The sequence below is a fragment of the Pollachius pollachius genome, assembly GCF_949987615.1.
Source record: "Pollachius pollachius genome assembly, chromosome: 3".
In the NCBI taxonomy this organism is placed as follows: Eukaryota; Metazoa; Chordata; class Actinopteri; order Gadiformes; family Gadidae; genus Pollachius; species Pollachius pollachius.
Window position 1 is genome coordinate 31,605,168 of NC_136936.1, and position 19,460 is coordinate 31,624,627.

At 44.9% G+C, this 19,460-nt stretch overlaps 2 protein-coding genes across 2 annotated transcripts in view; both read right to left on the minus strand.

Moving 5' to 3' along the window:
* The window catches only part of dnajb2 (DnaJ heat shock protein family (Hsp40) member B2), a 266,812-nt gene that overhangs the window by 91,944 nt on the left and 155,408 nt on the right, over positions 1-19,460 (minus strand). The gene's annotated exons all lie outside the window — the stretch shown is intronic.
* On the minus strand, positions 29-14,945 carry LOC307072655 (sorting nexin-4-like). Its single transcript, XM_079732046.1, has 14 exons — positions 14,829-14,945; positions 12,181-12,305; positions 11,259-11,394; positions 10,814-10,963; positions 10,411-10,458; positions 10,270-10,325; positions 9,838-9,910; positions 9,512-9,573; positions 8,409-8,474; positions 7,992-8,081; positions 5,978-6,077; positions 5,581-5,726; positions 4,167-4,281; positions 29-2,228 (listed from the first exon to the last, which is right to left on the minus strand). Exons 1-14 carry the CDS (start codon positions 14,913-14,915, stop codon positions 2,181-2,183), a joined length of 1,302 nt encoding a protein of 433 aa, XP_079588172.1. The 5' UTR covers positions 14,916-14,945; the 3' UTR covers positions 29-2,180.

The window sequence follows — 19,460 nt, forward strand, 5'->3', positions numbered from 1 at the left end:
AGGAAAACACATTTTGAATGGCAGTAATGAACTGATAAATATCAAATCAATTCTTTAATTGCACGCTCAATCATCCAGTTTTTCAGAATAAGAAGCGGTGACAAGACGCTGTGTTGCGCTTTCAAAATAAAATAAAATATTTTTCTCCCCTGGTATAATTTTTAGGTGGGACAGATGCGCCTGTCTCCAATATTGGAGGGGACACGTCCCCTCCATCCCCCCCGGTTCCTACGCCCTTGGGAGGAATAACCCTCTATTTTACATTAAATAAACGGGAATGGAAAATATTAAATAAGTATATTAACCCCTTTAGCAAAGTGTCGTGTTTATATTTGGGGATTAGCGGCACACAGACGCACAACTATTTTACCTCCAGGCCACTCAACTGGTTTTAGTTGAGTGGCCTATACGTGATAAAACAACGTGTCAAGAAACACCAAACATTCCAAGTGTCAAATGTCAATTTCGAGACAGATGTTGTGTGATATGGTTTAATTCAAAGTGTTCACATTGATTTTGTATGAATGTGAGATAATTTGCCTCCTAATTGAACTAGTGACGTCATGCCCGAGGCTATGACGTCACGTCGGACCCCGGTCCCCCTCTGAGGGCTGAGGAGTGGAAACAGGGGAACAGACTTCCTGCTCTGCCTCGTTCTCCTATGGTCCTGTTGGTTTGTGTTTTGCCACTAACACTTTGAGTGTGGCTGAACAAGTAGTCCGCGTCACCGCGTCCTATAAATGACTGGTAAAGCGTCAACGGGTTGACCCAGTTCTGAATACATTTCACCTGGGGAAGAGTAGGCTACTGCTGTTTTATTGGGCAATGTTTCAAGATGATGCTATCTTCATGCAATTTGTGCTATGGTGAGAGTTTGATCTGGTCTTTTTTCTCAAATTCTAACTCTTTATTAGAGTCAATGACATTAAAACAAATGATCTTGATCTTGATGATCTTCCTCATTGTAGGACGTACACTAAAGCTGTCATTTCAGAATGATTATTCTGGGTAAATAGATTTTTGGCATTTTAATTTAGATTTAAACAAAATGATCAGACCCATCATTTTGTTGATAATTTAGCAACTCCAAAAGTGAAAAACCAAAGTTTGGAGAAAGGCAGTTGGAGGTCAGCAGTGAGCAGACTTGGACAGAGAGGACCTGATCTGGTCAGGACCTGATCATAAACCTGTGAGGTTCGATGGAGGCACAAACAATTCAATACCTCCAGGGTAAACTTTATATGGCTAGCAGTTAACAACGTACGTCTCCTGTCTGATCAGCAGGACAGCCTGAATTCTTCTAATTATCGTGTTTGTGAGAGAGAAAGACAGACAGCCCAACAAGAGATACAGAGAAAGACAGAAATACACAGACCGAAAGAAAGATATGGACCCACAGAGAGCCAGAGACAGAGAGAGATAACACAAAAAGACTGACGGAGACAGAGACAGACTGAAAGAGATAGACAGACAGAGAAAGAGAGAGACACAGATACAGAGAGACAGGCAGTGGAAGATAGAGAGAAACCGAGACAGAGAGAGAGAGAGAGCGAGCGACTGAGACAGAGACTTAGATCATTGTAGTTTAATAATGAAAATAGCACCAGCTTCACCAATAGAGATTCTCAGAGAGATAAACGGTTATTATTAATTGGTATCGATGCATGAATCATTCTTCAGCAAACAGAAAGGTCATGCGACATCCTTCACAGGTATGCCGGTGTGTCACCAAAGTACTTTCAGAAAGTTCAAAATAACAATAAAAAAGGAACGTGCACTGATTTTCTCAGGATGAAACGGATAAGCAGCAGAAAACAGCTGAGAAATGCATCGCGGTACAATGTGAGTGGAACTAGATAAACATAGAACATTTGTTAGTGTCTCCAGGGAGAAGGCAACTGTGAATGAATATTACAAAGGCACAAAGTAGAAAGCTTTCCTCGCTATTTACAGCTGTGGGTATCGGTACTGTAAACACACCTGGAACTAAGAGGCATAGTGGAATCATCATTGGCATTACGTGCAAGGCAGAATCTAGCGTGTAGCACCTGAAATGCTACAACCATACTCAAAACCAATGTTATGGGTCCTGGAATCAAGTACACCGATTGGTTGGAAGCCTCATCCTCTGCGGTTAGATTGGCTAGTTTGCAGGGGATGGAAGGGGGGCTCCGGACATCTCACATCTTGTTGAAGCATTCCTTGGCGTTGGACCACACCTGGATTCCCTGAAATGAGGAGGAGGATGATTCCAGGAGAGAGAGATAGGGAGAGATAAGACACAAGTCTTACACAACACATGGAGGTGCAGATCTCTAAAAGTCATTCTTCTGAGAACCATAACGATGCAAAGCGTCCCTGCATGGCTGTTAAAAGATTTGCTAACACAGTGTCATTGTTGTCAAAAGGCACGTTTTGTGGTTTTACAAGGGAGCCATTAAACCTGGAAACTCAGACACATTCGCTGTTATAGAAGCAGCGCATCCTTGTGGACGGCTGAAGCATTGTCAAACCGACAGCGCTTCACAAGGTAAACCTAAATAAGGCTACCCCAACACAGCTGGTCCCAGCAGACCAGCTTCTCCCAGCAGACCAGCTGGTCCCAGCAGACCAGCCGGTCTGGTGAGGGGGTCGGGATCCCAAGCAGGGTGCTCTGGTGAGGGGGTCGGGACCCCAAGAAGGGTGCTCTTGTGAGGAGGTCGGGACCCCAACGTCTGGAGCAGGGTGCTCTGGTGAGGGGGTCGGGACCCCATCGCTGGAGCACCCTGACCACCCTGGAAGATCCTCCTAAACATTGTTGAGAGTAAAAAATGTAGATTGCCCAGACTACTGTAATGAATTAATGCTCTTAAATATAACTACTTTAATGCCTTTGTATATGTAATGTTCGTTTCCCTGGGTAAAGGGAAATTAGCGTCCCCTATCGCCTATTGACAATGACTTCAGGGAGGACGTTCCTCCCTCAGCCTCCATTGAGTCCCATTTATTTCCCTGAAAGTGTAGGTGGCCGGTGAATAACATGGGGTTCAATGGGAGAAAGGAGGAAACTCCTCTGAGTGGGTGTGACTAGCTAAGAGATCTGAATCGCGCCAACATCTATTCACGAATAGGCTGGAACCCTGGCTGCGCTATGAACCAATAAGCAGGAGCCCTGGCTGTGGAGCAGCCCGGAGGGAGGGGTTATCCCCTCAAGTCTATGCTACGAGAACCAATGAACCCGCTCGGTCGTATGCCTCGTTTCCACCGAGCGGTGCGCTACTGTTTGTTGCGGTACAGTGCGGCTCTAGTCGCTTATATTGGCGTTTCCGCCGAGCGGTGCGGTTCGTTGCGGCTCGGTTCGCTTATATTTGCGTTTCCACCGACAAAAGTGGGGCAAGGTCCTGATATAAACGCGCTGAGCCTAAATATTTTTCGACACTCCTCCGTTGGGTTACCAAGCCTTCTGAAAATAAACATAGCCAAATTACTACTTTAGCCACTTCCATTTCTCCCTTGGTATGACCACAAATATCTTTAGTTTCTAGCGTTTATCCTTATCCCTGTTTAATATGTACGTGCCCTATTTTTATATTTTTCAAGCGAAGACCCTCTTCCTTATAAAGGCTCCATCACATCTAGTACATTGTTTTAGTTTTAATTTTTTTTGTAGGCTAAAGGTTTTGGAAACATATACTGCTTTAAATCCGTGATTTTTTTAACAGTAGGGCCTAACAACAGGGATCGCCCCTATACGTCAGCCTGAGTGATGGAACCGAAAAGAATCTCTTCTCAATAACCACAAAACAGGTTTGGATTTCCAAAGAAACACCGTTTCGGGCGGTTCCCGGGACGGTGCCAACGTAACCCAAAGACGGTTTGTTGCTACGCACGAGAACCAGGCGGTCACATGGTGCGGGTCACGTGGTACAGATCACGTGGTGCAGATCACGTGGTGCGGGTCACATGGTGTCGGTCACATGGTGCGGATCACATGGTGCGGATCCCATGGTGTCGGTCACATGGTGCGGATCACATGGTGCGGATCCCATGTGTCGGTGAAATGGTGCGGATCACATGGTGCGGATCACATGTTTACGTGTCACATGGTGTGGATCACATGGTGTGGATCACATGTTGCGGTTCCCATGTTGCGGCTCCCATGTTGCGGCTCCCATGTTGACACTCACCTTCTTACACATGCTGATCTGCATGATGGCGTAGCTGATGAGGGCCTCCCTCACCTCCCGGTCCTTCTGCTCCTTAAAGCACTTAACCTCCTCCCAGGACATCCGCATGAACTCTCTGGACACACACACACACACAAATGGACACACAGACACAAAAGTGAGCTCCCCATTGGGTTACCTACAGTTACCTTAATACCCCAAAAAGACCCCAAAACAACACTTCTGCCGCCCAACCAGCGGTTGATGCAGAAGCCTCAAGAAAGATGTACAATAAATACATCTGATTCTCTTGGAAAGGGCAGCAAGGCAAACGTGTCTGAAGTCACAGTTACGTTGCTTCCACTAAGAGCGTCTGCTTAATGTGGAAATAGTAAACGAATAAGTGTATGTTACTCGATTCACACAGAAAGGGTCATGCTGTGCCAGAAGTTGATTGCACAAGCAGGTATAAACAAGCCTCGTCCTAACCACTAGGGCTGGGTATCTTGGCCAATTACCTAAATCAATTTGATTTTGATTCATAAGGTTCTGAATCGATTAATCACGTTTCGATTCGATTCAATCTGCTCTTAAATAATGAAAATGGCTCAACTGTGTTACAAAATACAAATGTACTTTATTTTTTCTCTTCATCTTAAACAACAGGTTTTAAGTGCAAACTTGTAAATTGGAAAGTTTAAACTTGAGCTGTAAACAAAACTGTCTCAAGTCTCAAAGGGGCAATTTTGAAGTTAGAGAGGAATTGCAAGTGAAAGTGTACTCGTACTTCAACATTCCATCACTGCAAATTGCATTAAGGCATTGTTTATTAAAGTCCAAAAAATAATAATAATGGTAACAAAACTAAAAAAAAAGATCAACTCAAAATTCGCCAAATTTAAATGAAATCGATCCAAAAACGATTTTTTACCCAGCCCTACTAACCACCACGATAGAGAGATAGTCAGCCAGAGAGTCAGGGCGCCAACACTTCACGACTTGCCTGCATTCATTATTCTAGTCCAAAGAAACAAATCCCAACCAACCAGATAGAGAGAAAGTCAGCGAGACAGAACATGGGAGCCAACACTTAAGGACTGCATTCATAGCTCAAAGTCCCAAGAACCGAGTGCTGACCAAACCAGAGGGCCCCATACACACGCGATTTTGCTGATGCTTTTCTCCAAAGCGACTTGCAACCATTCCATTCACACACCGGCGGCAGAGTCAACCACGCAGGGCGACAGCCAGCTGCTCGGGGTGAGGCGTCTCGCTCAGGGACACCTAGGCACTCTAAGAGGTAAGAGGAGCCAGGGATCGAACCAGCAACCTTCCGGTTAGCAGTCAACCTGCTCTACCTCCTGAGCCACTACCACCCCAACACACACACACACACACACACACACACACAGCGGTCCTCAGCAGCGGGCCTTGCCTGCACTCCTGGTTCTTGTCCAGCACGGCGTCCTCTGAGGCCTGGATGCTCTGCTGCAGAGCGGCCAGGCGGCTCTCCCTCTGCTCAGGGCTCTCCTGGCCGAACAGCTTGCTGCTCATCCCCTTCAGAGAGAACACGCGCACCGCCTCCACACAAACACACATGTTACTACTCCTGCATGTCGGACCAGTGTATCACTTATTGGAGAAGGCTTTAAATGTGATGTAAATGTAAAATGTAAATGAGAAGGCCCAACGTATACATTGAATGATTTTCAGTGTGTGTGTGTGTGTCTGTGTCTATGTATCTGTGTGTGTGTGTGTGTGTGTGTCTGGTGTGTGTGTGTGTGTGTGTGTGTGTGTGTGTGTGTGTGTGTGTGTGTGTGTGTGTGTGTTACCCCAGTGGTGAGCTCTTCTCTCTGTTGTTTCTTGCTTGCCAGGTCCAGTACAGCCATCTCCAGTTCATACTGGATCAGTTCGTGTTTCCGACACACTGACCTACAAACACAATACTTTTTTGTTACACAACAATGTTGTAAACAATTTGACAAAACTGTTCACAACATCTGTCCAACGTGTCATTACTCCAAATGTACACTAGGGCAGTGTTTTAACCTGTGGCACACGGACCCCTGGTGGTACGTCAGGGTAAGTAAAGTGCTACCAGGGATTTTATTTTAAAAAAAAAATGGTATAATTTAAAATACATTCAATAATAAAGACAAATGAAATAAATACCTCATAACTCATGGTTTAACAAATATAGAACTATGGCTGTTGTGATGTTTGTGGTTGTTATTGGTGCTTTTCATCATGTTTATCATGATAATGTTTTCCGTTGAGGTGTTCATTTGTGTTAACTTAACCCAGCGGGAGCATAAGCGGTGTTGCTGACTTTTCTCTCCCCATTGGCTCTGGTCTTTTTGTTGAAATCCCTGTGTACATAGACGCCGCTGGCACTCTTCAGACACTGCATGTCTGTTTATATATGTTTACCCTGTAAATATGAGATAGTCTGCGAAAGGTCTTGCTGACAATTTAGGGATACACCCAAGGTCAAAGGGTGATCTATCAGACGAACTATACAGCCAATGGGCAACATCTGTGGATAATAGTTTGCAAGGAAAAGGCCCCTTATTTTTCTAACATAAACTACTGAACCCAGCTTCTACGTTCGTTTAGTAGTAGTGGGAAGAAAAAATAGATTCTGTTCAATAGCAATATTTTGCGCACACGATTATATCGATACAGTAGTGCAAAGTATTGCAATATTAAAACAAAATAATTATCAATATATTTGTTTGTTGACTCTGTTGACTCATGTAGCATGTTGACCAACTCCTTTTTTCTGAACAAAAATGCCAATATTCCGAAATTAATTTAACATTTTGTTTGATGACTTGCAGCCAACAGGGCTGGAAAAATGTGTACTGCTGACTCTAGCAGTACACATTTTTGTTTATTTTTTCTCAATTTGATTGAAGCTCCAAGTTGCTCTTATTTATATGATTATTCTCAGGTTTATGCCACTCTATTATGTCTGCTTTATGTTACACTATTCTATTTAAATAATTTTTATGTATGCGCTAGGAGCGCAGAATTCATGTGAGAGAACTCCTACTCAGAGAATAATTACTAAGGTCCTGATAATGAAACAGAATAAGATGTGACATTTGAACTGAGTTGAGCGGTCTTATTTTCCTCCTTTTTTTCATCTGTTTTTTTCATGCCTCAGCCCAGTAGTGAGGGTGTGGTCTAGCCCAGCTCAGTTACGGCTCACGTTTCCACCGCCGACAGTACCCTTATGGTAGGGCGGGGTCTAAGCCGGATGGCGATAGCCGCGGCAGCTACGTAAGCATCGTGACCTCATAGCAGGCCGACCAAGTGTAGCCTGCAATTAAATCCAAGAAAAAGAAGAACGCAAGACAATAAAATAGCAACAATGTAGGACGTCCAAGAAGGACGTCAAACTTTTGCGCAACATTTTCTTCAATAAACAAAGCTTTTGCTGTTGTACAGAAATATTTAGCGGGTACTGCGTTTGTTTGTTATCATCCCCCTGTCGCACGGAACTGACAATTCTGTCGACCAATCAACGGACGGTGTGTGTAGCTCGAACTTGCCGGCACACTTTCAGGCGTCTCAGTACCCCAACGGAGGAAGACTGAGAGACGAGTATGGCTCAGTCCTCGTGGCTGCGTTTGTACGTGCGTGCGGGCGGGCGGGCGGGAGATCGCGTCCGGGAAGGTGACGTTTCATTTCCAGGTTTTAAGCACTTCCATGAAAAAGTGGTGAACTCCCACGAGCAGACTAGATCAGCTCGTGGGAGTTCATACGGTGAGTGGTGATGTAGTGCTGACTTGGTAGGTCCTCAGTGTGCTTCCCCCTCACACAGCGGCCTGCCGTACGCACCTGAGGGCGTCCGTGTAGAAGAGGTACTCTTTGAGCTGGTCGGCGTAGTGCTCCTCTTCCTCCAGGATGTCGTCAACTGATGCAGAGTGCCTGGGGAACACACAAACCGTTAATACACACACACACACACACCGTATATATATATATACACACACACACACATTTTATATACATACTCACCCGTAATATACACACATACACCATCTATATACACACACACAAACAGTTTATATACACACAGACCCACACCGTTTATACACACACACCGTTTATACACACACACCGTTTCTATACCACACTGAACGCCTCTGCATGCGTCTCTAGCCCGGAGTGTGTGTGCTGATGTGTGTGAGTGTGTTGATGTGTGTGTGCTGATGTGTGTGTGAGTATGCTGATGTGTGTGTGCTGATGTCTTACGTGTCCATGTGGTGGCCGGCACTCTGCAGTCCGTCCCCCATCTCCTTCTCGATAGCGCTCCACTCACTGCCAGGGAGAGAGGACATTTCAGCGGCTGCTTTCTTTTTAAATTACTTTTCTCAAATATATTGGAAAGTGTGCATTAACAATTTAAATCTACTCATTTAACAACATGTCATCCTAACTACATTTGTGCAATATTGACATTTTATTTAAAAGAAAAAGTAAATCCGCTCTAGACCTTCTACATTATTGTGTGTGTGCAGATGATTTTGCTAGGGCTGTACCCTAAAAACAACGCGTCACAGTTCAATGAGCCCCAAGTCGAATTGAATACTCTATTATTGTTTGTTTGTACATTATAATAACGTGATAGAACATGATATAGAGGCTTAAATTACAGCCAATCCATGACAGATTATCACGGAAGAGAGAAAAGAATGCACTCAGGAGAACTACTGCATCACAGGGAGACCGGGGCTGACTTCATGCTCCAACGAAAGAGCAACAAGGAAATATGAAGGTCTTCACTGTAGATACATCTGGACGGGCTGTGCACGTTCATCAGTCCTGCCTGTAGGCCATTGATCGGCGTGATTGTGGGCGACTCAAGGAAGTAATTCCACAAGAATCCAGAACTGTTGATTGATCCGGAGTGTATTGATCGTGTCAAACAGAGTTGAGAAGATATTGGATCTTCACGCTCCATAAGAATACGTTCATAAGTGGAGGACTAATGGGACAATCCGGGGTGCGTCTGGTGAGCGACAGTTACAGATTAAACAAGGGTTTTACCATCATCGCAGCAGGGCAGACAGAGAGGTGAGGGTCCAGATGTGACCGCCACTATACCAGCGCTGGACCGCTGGGCGGGCCTTACACTTCTGGCTTTAGATTGCTATATACGGAAGCATTTTGCTCATGATGGCCAATTAGCCACCTAAAAACAAACTCTGAACCCACCATACCGTATCTTACCAAAGTGAGTTACATCCACTGTTTCAACCCTAGTGAGGCTGGTCCCATCACACAAGGATGCTTAAGCATCTGCATCACATATGAAGGAAACCGAAACCTGGTCCAGAGCTGTCCACTGTCCTCACCTGAAGATCCGGCCATAGTTCCCATGGACCTTGTACACCCCATACATCCTGTCTGCTACTTTCTGGAACAGACAGACAGACAGACGGTTAGAGACATACTCATGGCTCAGAGCTCCGCTAACTTAACACCATGACGATGATGAACTAATAGTATTAACAACATTAAAGGATTTCTGGCGTTTTTGAATTTTCATGAGGATAATAAGGGTAAATACGGAAGATTGTATACACATATAACCACAGCTGACACTATGATCTCAGGCATGGCCCACACTGTGATAAGGTCCACATGTAGGAGTATAGAGAAAAGTGATGAAGACACTCACAGCTCGGACCCTGAGGAGGTGGGAGATGGCGCTGTTCAGCTCATCGCTGTACTGCTTCAGATCCGTGAAGCTCCTAAGCCACAAACAGGAATTGGACTCATGTCCATAACTGGATCAATGCATGGATGTTTATACTACGCCTTCCTAAGTCCCTGTCAAAATGGCTGGGAAACTAGGTAACGATATGAAAGAGAATAAAGTATTCTTGGACTATAGTATATGAGGCACAAAGTTGACACCAGCACATCTTGTCTTCATTTACATTTAGGGGATTTACAACAATTCATTCACCCGCGGCTGAGGGAATCCACCTAGCAGGGCGACAGCCAGCACGTCAGGATCGAACTAGCATCCTTCCGGTTACCAGTCAACCTGCTCTACCTCCTGAGCTACTGCCGCCCTATTTAGAAGTGACACAACCCTCACACTTACTTGTCTGGGTTTTTGACTCTTAAAGTGGCGCTCAGCGACTTGAGCCTGGAGTCAGCCTGGGAGAACGAGATGCAACATGAATCATTATGCTATTCTCCAGCAATAGGAGGGACGTGGGTAAACATCTGGCGGGTTCATTACCTTGTCCTGGAAACCCGTCTCTAGAACCGCCTCTCTCCACCCCTTTTCCTGAGGAAACACGAGAGAATGATAGGACAGAGCACTGCATTTGAACAACACATGATGATTGACTGAAGGCCAAACGACACTTCTGCATGCTCAGAGACCTGTAGATGCCCCTTCTGCCCAGCGTGGAACTACATGTACGCAGAGGTGAAGTCCTGCCAGAGGCTGCTGATTTGTCGGGCAGGGAACAGGTGTGATTTGTAGACACACGAGAATGCTCCCGGTGAATCAAATAACTGGATTTTCATTTGGTTGTGTGTGTGTGTGTGTGTGTGTGTGTGTGTGTGTGTGTGTGTGTGTGTGTGTGTGTGTGTGTGTGTGTGTGTGTGTGTGTGTGTGTGTGTGTGCGGGCGCTGACCTCTGTAAGGAACTGATAGAAAATCTTGTCCTTGGAAAGGACCGAATGCGATGCCACCCGCATCAAGAAGTTCTCCAAACCCAGTCGGCGTCTCTCCACAAAGTCGGGGTCCAGGTTATCAGCAGACAGTTTGTGCCAAACAAACTCTGCCTGTAGATGATTCATGAATGTCAATAAGAGAATCAGCAGGGAACCGTGTTATCATCCAAATAATGTTCAGTGGCTCGGATTAAATACTGTGCAGGAATCTGAGTGAATAGTAGGGTCATGGTCAGGATGTTTACAAAAGGGGGAAATAAACTCAACGTTTTTATTTTGCTATTTTGAATAAGTATATATTCAAACTGAATATTCTATTAAAAAAACATAAAAACAGCACTAGAACCAGGAAGGAGGCAAATGCTATCAGTCGCTGCCTCCCTCCCTGCCTCCTCCCTCCACTCACCCTCTTCTCAGGCAGAGGGGGGATCACCACAAAGGGGTAGGTGACCAGCAGGTAGGTCCTGAGCAGCTCGAACTCACTGTAGCGCCTCCACGGAGAGTCCCCCACCGGCAGCCCGCCCTCCGCAGCGTTGGCTGGTCTACGGGCCGTCAAACATCAACAAGACGTCAGCGATACAATCCCCATGCTCCTGATTTCACTTACTGCAAGGCAAGTTTCTGTCTACATCTGTGGGCACATTTGTACATCGCTGATCAGGGTTAGTATGCGCAGAAGTGGCAAAACCATCATTGTCTCTCATGTTAGTAGTCTTGATCCAGACCAACATGGGAGTAGGTTTGGTTGGGAATCCCTCCTATAACCACCTGACTGCTCTCCCTCTTGATCTACCAACATCTAATCCCTTCTGGTGTTAGATGATTGCTGAGAACCACAGAGCACCTCCATGCTCTGTAGCAAAATGTGACACACTCAAACACAACGGTGCATATGTGCATGGTATTTGCAACATAAAGACTCATTACAACAAAAACATTTAGCAAAACTAAGCAACTTTGCTTGTTGAAATATTTAGATAGTTTTAAGGTAGCTATCATGTTTTAAGACTATGATATATCTTTCATGTGCCTATATGTATATATAAACCTTTATTGCTACAATGTCATTTGACTGCCATCTCTAAGCACCATGATATTTACATTTACATAGGGGGTTTTGCTTTTATCAAAAAGCGACAACCATTCATTCACACATTTACACACCAACGATGGAGCCAGCTCGTCAGGAGCAGTCAGGGTGAGGCGTCTCTCTCAGGGACACCTCGACACTCAGCTAGGAGCCAGCCAACCTTCCGGTTACAAGTCAACCCGCTCTACCTCTTGAGCAATATGCCGCCCAAAATGATATAGACTGGACCGCCACCCACCGTATCTCTATGAGGTACACCGTGTAGGTCTCCTGCATGTTCACCGTGTTCTTCCCACTTCTCTTCTCCGACTCAGCGACATTGATGTCAATCTTCTTCAGCAGGGCAGTCTCTCTCTCCACCATCTGAACCACAGGAGACATGAGACACAGCCAAGAGGTCATTCTTCGACTTCGAAGTGTTAAAGATCCCATATCATGCTTTTTAAGGTTACTAATTGCATTTTGGGGTAACTAGTAGGGATGGCGATTAGATTAAATTATTTTAGTCGATGGTCGGGAGAATTAACGATACATTTTCGATTAATCATTAATATTTTATATTGAAATTAACTATTTATATGCTATATTCATAATGCAAAGAAAATGTATCTTTAATTCTCCCGCGTTTACATGGAGACTTCTGGTCCGATTAGAAGTGGAAGAACAGCTCAATCGGAATAGAAAATGATCATATATACACCTCAATCAGAATACATACACATACATACGGACGTACGCTTACCACTTTTGTAAATGCCATATATACAGTACATTCGGATTGGATGATAGGAATAGATCTATTCCGATTATAAATCTAATCGGATCAGAAGTGTGCATGTAAACATGGCTAATCAGAATATAATTCTCTGATCGGAATGGAATTCCATGCGGAATAGAAGAGGTGGTGTAGTCCGCCCGACTTGTATACACTTATTCCGATCGGTTTGGGGTGGGTGCGGCTACTTTTTAACTTAGAGAGATGGCATCAGCAGTTGCAGTAGTTGGCATTAGGTTCGTCTGTACTTTTATGCACACTGAACTGGATCGCAGTCAAGGAAAGTGGATTTTTTTGCCTGATTCACGTCTTTCTTATCACTCCGCAAGTAGTCCGGTAATTTATCAACCCCAGCGTGTCCGGTTGCTAAGCAACGTCAACGTCTGTGGCGGACTATTTCTCTGCTGAACAACACAACGAATGGTAATTGTAAAAAGACACACCGTGTGAAGATATGTTTTAGCATTAGTTTTATCAATGAAAAACTTACGTCATTGACAAAATTCTTAATGATCAATTAATCGATCGTCGATTAATCATGCCCATCCCTAGTAACTAGAATAGGGTTACATACTGTTAATTTCGGCCAAACCAATATCAGCATCTTGAAAAAACGGTCTGATTTGTATCATGTCGCTTTTTATTGCCCCTCCCGATTAGCCCAGTCTGCTGTGATTGGTCAGCAGGCTTTGCGTGTGCATCAAACAAATTCACGCCGAGAAGTTGTAAACATTGCGGGTAGCAGGGAGGATATCTGATATCACACTGTTACGGAAGTATTGGTGTGTTCCGGAATCCTCGGAAGCCAGCCTTCCGAGTTGCACCTTTGACGTCATTTCCTGTCTCGGGAGCATTTATAGCGTTCCCGTGAGACTTTGTGATTGTGCCATGAAATTGGCTAGTCGTTGTTTATTGTTAGCTACATAAGCCTATTTAGCAAACCAGCCCGAAAACAAACAACACAACTTTACATTGTATTGCACGCACAGCAAGACCGTGCAATGCATAAATTGGTGACCGGGATAAAGTAGCAATGTAATCACGTGTGTAGGAGTATTTAAAATCCTTATTAAAATGACCAACTTGGTACAAATACAAAGAAGATAAATCTCTTCACGGGCGCAGCCATTTTTGTTGAGAGCGTCATCACTGTTCTCGGTCTACTCTCAGAAATCCGAGAGATGAAGACAAAAAGGGGTTCGTGCCTCCGAGAAATGCCGCAAGAAAGCTGGGAGATTTACCGAATTCCGACTCGGAAGGTTGGCGTCTGAGGATTCAGGAACACACCATAAAGTTTGAGCACAAACAAGCTGATTCACACCCTTGTTGAGGGGCGTTCTCGTTGACGGGAATACTCCCCCTGGCTCAGACTTTTATTTTTCAAGCTTAGCAGACGTACAACATGTATTCATAAGGCATATAACAATCTAAAGAAAAGGGAAACGTTGAAAAAGCACGATATCACACCTTTAAGTATTGACCTATGTCATTATGAATGATGGTCATTCACACCAACGAAGACCAATTAAACCGTGACCACAGATAACACAAAAACATATCATGACTAACGTTTGTGTGTTTAATTTAGTCACTGGTTGTGACACTGTAGATAAAAGCCACAGCAGACATAAACATCAGCCCTCTGACAAGGCTGGAGGTCCTGAAGGGAATCAAACCATCAGCCCTCTGACAGGACTGGTCCTGAAGGGAATCAAACCATCAGCCCTCTGACAGGACTGGTCCTGAAGGGAATCGAACTATCAGCCCTCTGACAGGACTGGTCCTGAAGGGAATCAAACCGTCAGCACTCTGACAGAGTTGGAGGTTCTGCTAGCTAAGGAAGCTAACAGTGTCTGTAAAGATGACCGAGAAACACCAACAAAAACCACAGAGCTCCAGAGTAAACAGAGGCAAAGCCTGAGAACCAGTCACCATAACAAGGTTAGAACTCCATTTCAGATGATCAGACTAGTTCACCTACTGATTAACTCTTATTGATTAACTCTTTATGAAACTTTAATGAGAGCAGCTCAGGCAGTCCGGGGAACTTGGACAAATCCGGGTTAACCCCTCAACAACACATGTACGACCACAGAATATAAACGTAATACCGTGTTAATCATGTTGTTCTCTGACTCCGGGGAGGTTAGGTCCGTGTTGTCGAGGACGGCCGCCTCTTCGCTGTCGGAGTCCGCCATCGTCCTGTTCTCCTGACTGGTGTGTGTGTGTTGTCAGCTGCCCGGTGCGCATGCGCAGTTCAATCTCGGTTCAACGACTGCCCTCTACTGCTTATTGCGCATGCGCTCCATGCGTGTGCTCGTGTCGGGTTCTATAATAGGTCTAGGTATAATATAATAAGTTCTATAATAGGTCGCGTTCTATAATAGGTCCATGGGTTAAACCCGGTCATTCAAAGTTAATTGTAAGTGTTGATTTAGTTAATTTGATCGTTGATTGTATTTATGAACCACTGGATCTTGTAATAAATGCATTTATCAATAGATATATATATATATATATAATGGTTTGCATGGCATTTAATGGCAGTCATGCACTATCTTGATTCACAATGGTTATGAATTTTAAAACCACCAAATCTTAGAGCCTAGTTAGACTTTATTAAAGAGCTCAACAGGTGTAAAATAGAAGCCAAAACTAATTTCTAAGGTGGAATGAATGATGAACAAGGTCTGATTGGAATAATTCAAACAGTGTTTCAAAGGTATCATCTCAGTTGTTCATTTTTAACAAAAACAGAAAAAAGATTAGCATAAAATGACCCCATCATAGATTCTGGTGACGTCACTACGTCATGACTTGGCTCCGCCCTCATTGGTTTAAGATAGTCGTCGTGGGCCCAGATGTGAATGAGAGGGATGTGGTTCGCCTCAGGCCAGTAAACAGCACAGTAACACAGCCTTTTGCTGCTGTGGTCACATGGCTGCACAGCGTTTAATGTTTAAAGAGAAGGGTGGATCATAGTCGCGTAAGGAAGCATTTTATATAAAAGCCAGAGTTTGAACTGAGGGTGCTAGCATGAAAGAGGGAGAGAGAGAGAGAGAGAGAGAGAGAGAGAGAGAGAGAGAGAGAGAGAGAGAGAGAGAGAGAGAGAGAGAGAGAGAGAGACGGACGGACAGACAGACAGACAGACAGACAGCGGCGGAGAAAGATTTCATGTAGTTAATTAAGATATGACTTATCATTCAGTCAGAAAATGGACATGTGGACATGGATGAGAACTTTCTGAATTCAAGTTTAATTGAATAAGGATTGGTTAATGATGGGGAATATAAAGGAGATGAGTGATGGACGGAGGAGTGGAGGGGGAGGGGTGGAGAGATAGAGGGATGGAGTGAAGGGGGAGGGTTGGAGAGATGGAGTGATGAGGGATGGAGTGATGGAGGGATGGAGTGATGGATGAAGGGGTAGATGGAGGGACGGAGGGGTGGAGGGAGGAGTGATGGAGGAGTGGATGAGTGGAGGGGGGAGGGAGGGGTGGAGGGATCGAGTGATGGAGGGATAGATGGAGGGGTGGAGGGATGGAGGGTTGGAGTGATGATTTGGCAGAGAGCTGGAGAGAGGGAGGGGTGGAGGGGGGGGAGTGATGGAGGGAGGAGTGATGGAGGGAGGAGTGATGGAGGGAGGAGTGATGGAGGGGGAGATGGGTGGAAGGAGGGATGGAGAGAAGGTGGGATGTGGTTTTTCACCACTGGGAAACCCGAGACCTGCGTTGTGACCAACCGTCGTCACAGCAACGGCATAGTTACCATTCCTTCCTGCCACTGACCTCAGACAAGCCGCTGCCACTTCCTGTCCATGCACAAAAACACACTCACACACACATGGGTTACAGGCACATGTTGTATGACACAGGTACACACACACACACACACACACACACACACACACACACACACACACACACACACACACACACACACACACACACACACACATCCACACACACACACACACACTCACAAACACACACAATAGCTCAGTTTAGCTCAGAGTTCATTAAGGTAGCCTGGGTTTTTCAGAGGTTGTTAAAGCAGTTAATATAGTGTTGTGGTGTCTGAGCGTGTTGTTTGGTTGTTCTGTGAGTATATATATCTGTCTGCTCGGACTACAGAAATGGTGACCTCAGAATGTTATGAGAAGTATTATTACTACAATGGACACCTGCACGTTGTTAAAAATACGACATCTTATACTGTACGTCTGTAAATATTTGTAATACATTTATAACAATTCTTTCTGCGTCAATGACAGAATAAATTAAAAGTATATAATATAAAAGAATTGTAGGTTAAAATGAAGATATTACATAATATTATTCAGAACAGTTTATATTGATTAAAAGTTATAGCATTTCAACAAGCATAGTGGTATATGTATTAGTCCCCCTTGCGTTGGTTTGTTGTAAAGTCAAAAAAAAGTCTCACCTTACAGGAAATAAACGACAAGCATGTATCCTGTTGGGAGGCCAGGAGATGGCAGCAGAGTGCAGAAATCAAAAGTCATTCGCAACCTTGTCCTCTATGACCCTATTGAATACACATGCCTCCTACTTGAATAGAAATACGATATAACATGAAATATAAAGGTAAGGAAATAATCCAAAATGAAGACATTTTGACAGTCGGATACACGATATAATCATTATGTTGTGTGTGTGCGTGTGTGTGTGTGTGTGTATGTGTGTGTGTATTTGTGTGTGTGTGTGTGTGTGTGTTCTTCGTGTGAGTGACATCATGTCATATGACATGATGTTATTACATTTGATATTATTATCTTGAATTGTGTGTGTGTGTGTGTGTGTGTGTGTTTGTGGTGTTTGTGTGTGTGTGTGAGTGTGTGTGTGTATGCGTGTGTGTGTGCGTGACAGACTGCTCACAGAGGCCATGATGAGTACATCCTAAGAATAGTGGTCAGCTGAAGGAAAATGTTTAGCTCCATGTCGCTCTCTCTCTCCTCTGCTTTTCTTTCCTTCGTTCGTTCCTTTCTGAAAAATACCATGTGTTTTCCACAGATTCAGTGTATGAGTATGTGTCTGTGTGTGTGTGTTGTTCTGTGTACGTGTGTGTTTATGTGTGTGCGTGTGTGTGTGTGTGTGGGGGGGGGTGGGGGTTGTCTGCTGTGCATTTCAGCTATAAGTGTGCAAGTGTGTGTAGTTATGGTGGAAAACTACAGCACTCTCGTTTATGCTATGTATGGCTAAGTATGTGTGTGTGTGTGTGTGTGTGTGTGTGTGTGTGTGTCTGTGTGTGTGTGTGTGTGTGTGTGTTTGTCCCAGAGAGTATGGTTTCGCTATAATGAATTGAAGCCTTAGGTTGGTTTTGTCGGTAGGCTGGGGTGTATTTTTACCTTGTTATGAGAATGTCCGTCACCCGCTCAAGCGTTCTGGGTAATACAGCGGTCAGGGCTTCAGAGGATCCTGGGCTGCCCATCGCCTAATCCTGACCTTTCATTAACTTTCATTATTTGTGCGCAGTAGATGAATTCCACAGTTTTAAAGTCGTTTGAATCTTCAATCTTGACCAACACATGGCAACGTAAGTTGCAGAACTTTTTGGATGCTGACCTAATGGACTGTGTCCTCAGACTCATTCCTGTGTTGGATCTCTGTCTGTTGTCTCGTCTCTGTCCTCCCTCTGGTCAGGGGGCGTTTATGTGAGAAGTTGTCCTTTAACTTCTCATTTGGCAGGTCCAGGCTTCATGTGAACACCTGTTTCGCTGGGCAGGAGTTAAGCGGACATGGTGGATCTTCTGAGTGAGCCAGGTGTTGGCTTTTCTGTGGGGGTCTCCTCTCCTCAAGTGTTGGGGGGGCTGCCCCCTGCTGAGCCTCTGTGCGTGGAGGCGTGGGGGGGTGGGGGCTCCATGCTCCTCCAGATGTTCCCAGATGGGGCATGCATGTAGTGCTCCATGTTGCTGAATGGCGGGAGAGAAACAGGGACCCTTGGCATGGGGACAGAGGGCCCTATGGTGAGGTGGAACTATGTATGAGGCAGCCATACATTACAGAGGAGAGATGGGAGAGACCAACCGCACAAATATGAATGAGGGGGACAGAGAGAGAGGGAGAGGGAAAGCAAGATAGAGAGAGAGAGAGAGAGAGAGAGAGAGAGAGAGAGATAGAGAGAGTAAAGAGAGAAATTGAAAGAGAGAATAGAGAGAATGAGAGCGACCAGTAGCTTGCTTAAATGTGTGTGGAAAAAGGAGGGAAACTGTGTTCAGCTGTCAATACCCCACGCTGTTGACGGAAGAAGATGTCATTATAATCCATGACTGTCTGTCTATTTGAATGATAGGACTTCTCCAGCACACATGCATACACACAGACACACAGACACACAAACACACACACAAATAAGCATAGAGAGACACATGCAAACAAATTCACACTCACACCACTCCCCCCACCAAACACACAAACAACACACACACACACACACACACACACACACACTCACAGACACACACACACACACACACACACACACACCTACACACACAAGCTCTCACACACTCTCTCTCACACACACACACACACACCCCTACACACACACACAAACCCCCCCCCCCCCCCCCCCCACACACACACACACACACACACACACACACTTGAGCAGTGTGGTATAATAAGCAGCATGGCAGCCTTGCGGTGAGCTGTACCCCATGTGCAATCGTGGAGCAGCCACATGAAGGCCCTGGGGTATTAAAGGACAAGGTTTGGTTGGCTG